Source organism: Dendrobates tinctorius, unplaced genomic scaffold (genome assembly GCF_039654945.1).
Source record: "Dendrobates tinctorius isolate UK_male_01 unplaced genomic scaffold, ASM3965494v1 ptg000133l, whole genome shotgun sequence".
In the NCBI taxonomy this organism is placed as follows: Eukaryota; Metazoa; Chordata; class Amphibia; order Anura; family Dendrobatidae; genus Dendrobates; species Dendrobates tinctorius.
Window position 1 is genome coordinate 19,694,215 of NW_027361801.1, and position 9,088 is coordinate 19,703,302.

At 43.9% G+C, this 9,088-nt stretch overlaps 1 protein-coding gene across 9 annotated transcripts in view; it reads right to left on the reverse strand.

Moving 5' to 3' along the window:
* Nucleotides 1-8,687, reverse strand: part of MAP7D3 (MAP7 domain containing 3) — a 133,967-nt gene extending 125,280 nt beyond the window's left edge. For 2 of the 9 annotated variants that reach the window (XM_073543533.1, XM_073543532.1), the window contains exon 1: nucleotides 8,465-8,687. In XM_073543533.1, coding sequence (XP_073399634.1) covers nucleotides 8,465-8,510 — 46 coding nt within the window. In that variant the 5' untranslated portion in view covers nucleotides 8,511-8,687. The remainder of the gene's footprint in view (nucleotides 1-8,464) is intronic. The other 7 variants (XM_073543534.1, XM_073543537.1, XM_073543536.1 and 4 more) reach the window with 6 other exon arrangements.
* Between the last annotated feature and the right edge of the window lie 401 nt (nucleotides 8,688-9,088).

A 9,088-nucleotide genomic window follows, 5' to 3' on the forward strand; every position in this document is an offset into this window, starting at 1 on the left:
CCCGGACAACCCCTTTAAGGACAAAAATGTCCAGGAAGGATGGGAAATCTTGAAAAATGAAATTCTCAAAGCACAATCGTTAACAATTCCGGAAAGAGGGAAGAATAGGAAGCGTTTAAAGGAAACCAGGATGGATGAACACAGAACTTAAGCACATGCTAAAAAGGAAGAAAGAAATGTTTATAAAATGGAAAGAGGGAGGCATATCTAAAGAAGAATATAATGCTGTCTGCGGTACCTGCAGGGCACAAATCAGATTATCTACAGCTGACAAACTGAGGCTTGCAAGAGACGTCAAAAGCAATAATAAAGGATTTGTGGGATATGTCAAAAGTAAAAGTCAAAGATGCTATAGGATTTTTACAGGATGAAAATGATGAAATGGTAAGACAGGATGTTGAGAAGGCCAAACTTTTAAATTCCTATTTACTTGCTATGTGCCCACGTAGCGTTTTAAAACGCTCACTAAAAACCGGACTCCTTCCCAGAAATCACGTGTTTTTTTCCGCGCGATTTCACCGCGATTTTCGCGTGCGATATTCAAGCACTTTCCAAGCATCGCTTGGAAAGTGATTGACAGGTTGGTCACACTCGTCAAACATAGTGTTTGACAAGTGTGACCAGGTTTTTACTATTGAGGCCGCCTATGCGGCATCAATGGTAAAAGATAGAATGTTAAAATGCCTTGCGAGACCTGTGATGACGTAGTCTCGCGTTGCTATAGCGATCTCGCGAGACTACGTCATTACAGGGCCTTGCCGCAAGGCATTACTGGGAACGCTTAGGCCGGGAATGCAGCGCGGGACGCCGGAAGGTAAATATACCCCGATTTTTTATTTTTTATTCTTTTTTTTACAGGGGTATGGTACCCAGGGCCTGGAGGACAGTCTCCTCTCCTCCACACCGTGGGTACCAACCGCACATGAGACGCTTAACTTCCCGCATGGTGGGCACAGCCACATGCGGGAAGTAAGCGGTTCTCATGCATTCCTATGGGTGCGGAATCGCGGCAATTGTTTGCGATTCCGCACAAAAGAATGAGCATGCTACGATTTTTTCCGCGATGCGATTCCGCAGCGGAAAAAAGCGCAGCATTTGCACAGCATGTGCGGAATGCCATAGGAATGCATGGGGGGCGTTCTGTACACGATTTTTAAACGTTTTCTCGCCGAAAATCGAGGCAAAAACGCTTAAAAATCGCTACGTGGGCACACAGCCTAAATCTGTTTTCTCTCAGGAAGGAAATGTAACATCAACTGTTCTTCACTGTCCTAATAAGGGAATAGAAGAATCCAGGAAATTTATAAACAGAAATATAGTGAGGAAACACTTAGCTAACCTAAATTAATTCAAGTCTCCAGGTCCAGATGAATTACACCCCAGAGTACTGAAGGAGATAGCAGAAGAAATTTCTGAACCCCTCTCCATAATCTTTGAAAATTCGTGGAGAACAGGAGAAGTCCCAGAAGACTGGAGAAGAGCAAATGTTGTTCCAATCTTCAAAAAGGGGAAGAAGGTGGACCCAGGCAACTATAGGCCAGTGAGTCTGACTTCTATACCAGGAAAGATCTTTGAACAAATTATTAAACAACATGTATGTCAGTACCTGGATAAGAATGAAGTGATTAAACAGAGTCAGCATGGGTTTGTAACTAATAAGTCTTGTCAGACTACCTTAATTTCCTTCTATGACAGAATCACTGATTGGGTGGATCAGGGAAATGCTGTAGATATAGTATATCTTGACTTCTGCAAAGCATTTGACAAAGTATCTCACACAATCCTTTTTGAAAAAATGACTAAGTATGGAATGGACAAGGCAACTGTTAGGTGGATTCATAACTGGCTTAGTGATCGGACCCAAAGAGTGGTCGTAAATGGCTGCACATCCAGTTGGAAGAATGTCTCAAGTGGGGTACCACAGGGCTCTGTCCTGGGCCCGGTATTGTTCAACATCTTTATCAACGATTTAGATGAAGGAATTGAGGGTAAACTGATTAAATTTGCTGATGACACAAAGCTAGGAGGGGGATAGCTAATATTAGAGAAGAGAGAAAGAGGATTCAAAAAGATATAAATAAACTGGAGCAGTGGGCAGCAACTAACAGAATGGTTTTTAACAGGGAAAAATGCAAAGTAGTACATCTGGGCAATAAAAATGAAAAAAGCATATACAGAATGGGAGGAATAGGGCTAGGCAACAGCACATGTGAAAAAGACTTGGGTATACTAAGGCTGTGTGCACACGATGCAGATTTGTAGCGGATCCGCAGCGGATTTTACCGCGCAGAAACGTTGCATTTCTGCATTGTGATGTACAGTAGCCTTAAAATCAATCTAAAAAAAAACGCTGTGCAGACGCTGCGGTTTTTACAGCGTGGTTTTCCCGCGGTACAAAATCCGCAGCATGTTACTTCTTTTGTGCGGTTTTCCATCTCCCCTGTCACCAAATCCGCAGGGGGAAAACCGCGATGGAAAACCGCACAAAAACCGCATGAAAAATGGAAGAAATCCGCAGGAAAAATGCAGGTCATTTGACCTGCGGATTTCTTCCATTCTGCGCGGAAAAATCCGCAGGGCAAAAAAGTACGTCTGCACTCACCCTAATAGATCACAGACTGAATATGAGTCAACAGTGTGATGCAGCAGCAAAAATGGCAAATGCAATTCTAGGATGTATTAACAGAAGCATACAGTCTAGATCACGTGAAGTCATTATTGCCCTCTACTCCTCTTTGGTCAGACCTCATCTGGAATACTGTGTCCAGTTTTGGGCGCCACATTTTAAAAAAAGACATCAACAAACTGGAACAAGTTCAGAAAAGAGCGACCAGAATGGTGACCGGTCTGCAAACCCTGTCTTATAAGGAAAGGTTGCAGGATTTGGGAATGTTTAGCCTGCAAAAGAGAAGACTGAGAGGAGACTTAATAACTGTCTACAAATATCTCAAGGGCTGTCACATTGTAGAAGGATCATCTTTATTCTCAAGGAAAGACTAGAAGCAATGGGATGAAACTGAATAGGAGGAGACACAGATTAGATATTAGAAAAAACTTTTTGACTGTTAGAGTGATTAATGAATTGAACAGGCTGCCATGAGAGGTGGTGAGTTCTCCTTCAATAGAAGTCTTCAAACAGATGCTGGACAGACATCTGACTGGGATGATTTAGCGAATACTGCTTTGAGCAGGGGGTTGGACCAGATGGCCCAGGAGGTCCCTTCCAACTCTACGATTCTATGCAGAATGTCACAAATCCCACCGTGGGAATATATCTGTGCGATGTCACACTGTGGGAACATATATGCATGGTGTCACAAATCCGAAGGTGGGAACAAGCATGCAATGAAATATGGACAGAGCTTGGATCGGAAAACATGGCCCGACTGCCAGGGACTTCCAATGCATGCACTGCCTGTGAAAACGGATCAAGTAAAATACGACTTAATTAAAGCATTAAAGGGATTGAATAAAATATAATGCTAGAAATTTACTTCTTGTTATAAAAAACCCTGTTTGCGCCTTGATTAAATCCTTCATGTCTCCAAATTTACTCAGAGGTTTTCTTCATTCCAAAATTTTGAGTGGAAAAAAGATATATATATTCTCCCCTAGACCCATAGCTCACAGCAAGCCTGTGGAGTCGGAGCCCATTTTGGTGGAGTCAGAGTCGGTGTTATGGAAATTGAGGAGTCGGAGTCAGAGGTTTGGCTAAGGCTAGTTTCACATTTGCGTTTGGAGGAGCAGCGGACACTCGCTGTGAAGCTCCGCCCCCTGCCGCGCCTCCTCCGGTCAGCTCTGCCTATGGGCGCATAACTACACTCTTTTGGCTGACTAAAAAGATGTATTCTACCACATAGGAGCACAATGGCTCCATCAGGGGTACCTGAAAATTCCACTGTAGGTAAGTCATCAAATGGTTGTGCAACACAATATTAAGAGTACCATCATTTCTGTCCAGGCCTATTTCATGAGGTTTATTTTTTTTTCTTCTGTGGAAGCATGGTTGAAAAGCAATGTCTGACTTTCATTTGTTCATTTTCATAGATTTTTTATTTAATATTACATTTGTCAGATTCAAGTTATTGCTGTGACCATTGTGGGTTTTTCTGTCATTAAACGAGGGGTACCAACAATTTTGACCACGTGTGTATATACTGAGCCTGCAGAAATTTGTAAGACTTTAATCAGTTCCACTCATCTAGATGGGGCTCTTCCAGATGATTGGGACAATTGACAAACTTTCTGCAACAAGCTGGGGCACACTCATGTGATGTTTTAATACAGTTTTTAATCATGTGGATTAAAAGGGGAAATATCTTTTCTTATAGGCACCTTCTGGCTTTAGGATCCATTCCTGACAAGAAAGTTGAATCATTATAATAAACTGTGAAATGCACGTTACGATAGGGCATGTGTGCTTGTAGTCTTTTCCAGGCAGACTGCACCTAAAAAAAACTCCAACAAAAAAAAAAAAAAAAAAAAATGGAAGTAAAGTACAGCAATGTCTAAATGACACTGCTGTGCACATGTTATAGCTTAGATCAATTCTTTTAAAGTAAACCGGTCACCAGGTTTTTGCCAAACTAATCTGAGAGCAGCATAATGTAGAACCAGAGACCCTGATTCCAACAATGTGTCACTTACTGGTCTGCTTAGTGTAGTTTGTTAAAAAAAAAAAAAAAAAAAGTGATTTTATCAGCAGAAAATTACTGCTAGATGACTGGTAAACTGTTCATGAGCGCTGTATAACCGCGATTGAACCACTGGTAGGCAGTTTTCTGCCTATGCACAGTGTACACAGAAAACTGTCAATCAGTGGTATGAGTGGGGTTACATAAAATCCCTGTTCAGTTCACCGAGTTCTATAAAAATGACAGCAAGCAGTTCAGTAAGTGAAACATTGCTGGAATCAGAATCCTGCTACATTATGCTGCTCTCAGATGGGGGTAGCAAAAACCTAATGACTGATACCCTTTAACCACTTCAGGGTTTGGACACCCTGAAGCAAGCAAGAGAAGTAACAGGTTCAATCTTTAGAAGCTGCCATCTCTCTATTACAGAAGATACAGTATAAAAATATTGGATCCTACACGGACCAAAATTTTATGGATAGGTTTCTATTAAAACTCTAGGAAACCGGATGTGATCATGTAAATGTTTTAATGTAGCTGTATGAAAACAGATTGCACATGGACTGATATATCACCCAGATTTAAAAGACACATACTTAGATGGCACATGGATGAAAGTCTGATGAAAATTAGGGTGCCTACAAACGAGTGTATGAAAAAGTGTCCGAGTTTCATTCAGAAAACACGGGCTATTTTTTTTTAACATGCTCATCTACAGGCACCCTAAAAGCATTGTGTGCACATACCCTTAGGGTGGCTTCACACATTGTTCTGATGTGGATTCTGCTCCAAGAACCACAGAAAAATCTGTCTAGATTTTGCTTTCAGTGCTGTGGGAATGTTAAAGCACTTCCCGAGCCTCTGCCTCCATGGCTCTTTCCCACCAGCACCACCTTCCTCTGTTTGACTGACAGCATAGTCCCGTCAGACAGAAGGTGGTGGAACTAGGTGGGGAACACAGCTAGGGAGGCAGAGGCATGGGAAGTGCTATGACACTCCTAAAGCACTTAAGCATCATTTGCATGTGAATTAAAACAGTGATTTTTAATTTAGTGAGCAACAGACTGCAGAAGTGAAGGTGTGGATAACATTATCTTTACAAGAGCAACATGAGTATACAAACAGTCTGGGGGGAGTGGAAATCCGACAGATTCCTATTGAGGGCAATACCATATTTTCCCTTGATAATGGCATTCATGTTATGAATAGAAAATGATGCAATTCTATGAAATGCAAAGAATTCATTTGGTTTAATTTTGTGTGGAAGGTGAAGAATTTCTTGTTGGCCAGTGGTCAGAGGGCCTGGATCAGACCGAGGATCTAAGAAGCTGAAAGGGTGAAATCTGCTTTAAACCCCAACAAAATCATGTCACACATGCACATTTTGCAGTAAACCTACTCCGAATCAGGACCTAGTGTTCATGTTACACACATACAGGAACCCATAATGCCACAGTCAACAGAGCATCGCGGCAGTTTTTATGAAAATGCCTAAATATAGTAGAAACTTATGTTATGTCTCCTACGGCACAGTACTAAACATCTCCTATGCTGTTCTGCAGTAATGTACCAATATATTACTAAGTGTCCTAAATAATACAGGACTGAACCCAAACAACCATGGAGGAAGCGCCGAAGCAGTGGTAGCCTGGCATAGGAAACCCATAAAAGCCCCGGAAATGTAATGACTGTCACATCTGTGCTCCACACGGTGACAGAAAGGAAGTCGGCCTCACAGTATGCAGAACTTTGGTTCCCAGCTACGGGAGGAAGCAGCACAGACGTCTTGTGTGCGTTCATATGACCGTCCGTGCCCGTGAGCACACCCCTGACAGTGTGCAGATCTGCAAACAGCAGCCATTTATCCAATGCTGTAACCCTGCACCAAGCACTGATCTCACACCCTTCACTTGACACATCTTTGATTTGACATTTTGCCACTCAGGAGCCGGATGACGACTCGGCAGAGCTATAATGGAAGCCATTATTATGTGTCAGCCAGTTTTTCCGGAAGGTCAGTTTCTCTGTCTTGAAATACAACAAAACCCGGACCCTCGTGGTTCTACTGAGTTGAGCTTAGACCACCACTGCTTTCCATGCCAAATGATGATCGGATCTGTAGACCTGTGGAGTTAGGTGGGGACACTACAGCATCTGAAACAGTCCTAACAGTGACTACACACAAGATGGAAGTTGTCCAAAGCCACTGATTATGGTGAATCGGCCAACATCAGTATGTTTATGGTGGATCCAGACTATTCACGACAATGGTGCTGGGGAAAGAAAGGTCTGGCATGCTGAATTTCAGCTTCAGAGCCTTTTATTCTGTGGGAAGATACGTTCCCAGCTGTGGTTTTTTGCAGCGATTTACCTCTCAGTGTAGAAAACTCATGCTGAGCCAAGCTAACATACGTAACCATTCACACATCACACAGTGCGGGAAAAACTGACCGAGTTTCATCAGTGATTTCGGTACGAGTTTGATCCGCGTTCCATCAGTTTTTCTCCTATGTGAGAAAGAAAAAGTTTCTCCACCTTCTCCTATTGGACCGCATCCAGAAGGCATCTGAGTGATGTCCATTTTTTTTTTCCCCAAGGACCATAGACTTCTTAGTTGACGATTTTGATCCGCATGTATCCACAATTCTGACATGTGAACTAGTATAGAAATGTGTGCGGTCCATGATAAACACAGATAGCACACGCATGGAAAACACTGATGTGTGAATAAGCCTCAAAGCAAATAGGAACGAACAGTAGCAGCCTGAAACCTAGGCTCTCACAATGTGGATCTGGTGCAGATTTTACGCGCAGATTTTTTTTAATCTAAAATCCCCAGTTTCTGCATCCCAAACTTTTGCATATTTTGCAAGCTTAGTAATTGTCCTTAGAAAACAATGCCTGGTTTATAGTATAACCTGCCGGCTTTAGGGTCCCCATTGAAATGAATGGGTTAAATCAGCAACAAAAAAAGTACACATCCACAACAGAAAATGCAAAACCCAATTTCTGCCTGGATTTGGCACACAACCCCCCCCACCAGCACAGAGCGGATGAGATGAAGGGAACACTCACCCACTTTCCTGGTACAGTAAAATGCAACAGATTTTACAAGCTGGAAATCTGCAACATGTGAACGGAACCCAAACGGTTTATTTTACCAACATTTATCACCGACATGAAGGCGTCCAAGCATTCAGATCCCCACTCATCCTGAACACAGGGGTCTTCTATGTGGATGTGAGCGGCGGTGGTCTACCACTCCCATAGGGGTGAATGAGGCACTAATCACGCACGTACATTGTAGCCCTCATGACCCGGGTGACACAGGACCACCGATCATGGGATCGTACCATTCGGACCCCCACACATCACACAGACCCCCGGTTCCCAGCTCAGGGCGTGTGATTGGCGGAAAGTTTGTCAGTATTCTGCCCAGACTCTGAGCTGTGCCCCATGGCAAATACAGCCGGGCACTGATCTGTGCCCACCGCCCACATGAGACACTTATACCCCACAAGAAGCAGTGGAGGCTCCTCAGCTAACAGGGGCATGCTGGCACTTGTAGTTCCCCACGTGTGACCTGAAGCTCCAATCACTTCCCCTGACTCAGGACACAGAAGAGGCAGCTGTGTGACACGTCCTCCACTTCCCCGCAGGACCCCAGGGTAACAGTCAGGGAAGCCCCTCCTGAGCTCTCCCTCCATGACAGGCCACGTCCTCCCACAGCCTCCAGCCCACCACAGCAGCTCTCCTTCCCTCTTGCCGCCTTCTCTCCCTCCTCCGCCCCATATACAGCCTCCGGCATTAGAAGGGGTGCCGTCTCTTACCCAGCTGCTCCCGCAGACCCTTCATTTTGCCGCTACCGTCCGCCATCTTCCTTTCCCCCGGTGTTGCCGCTCTCTCGCTGTCAGCCCCGGGCTGCGCATGCGCCGTAGAGGAATCACGCTCGACGGCTGTTGCTGCTGCTGTTGCTAGGGAGAAGTCTGTGATTGGGTTTTACTCTTTGTGTCCCGGAACCAGACAGAGTACTACAAGTTCCAGCAGGACTAATAATACTGACGCTGCTGTTTATAGCACAGCAGCACTATGTGTGACAGGGCCTGGCACAAAGCAGATTTATCAAAACCGTCCAGGCTTTGTTGCCCATGACAACCAATCACAGCGCAGCTTTCATTTAACCAGAGCTTTTAAAAATGAAAGCTGTGCTCGGATTGGTTGCTGTGGGCAACAAAGATATTTTGTCTTTTAGATGCTTTAGTCCTATTGAGTTATTAATCCAATCGGTACGTTAGTGAAGCATGCGCCATAGTAGTGCCCGGTGGGCTTCACACAACTTTTCAGTGCTCTTCCCCATAGATATGAGACTTTTTCCCACTTCACAATTTTCGCCTCCTTTTTCTCACACTACACAAGTTTTAGCAAAAAGTTGAATAAATATGGAGTCCATTGGC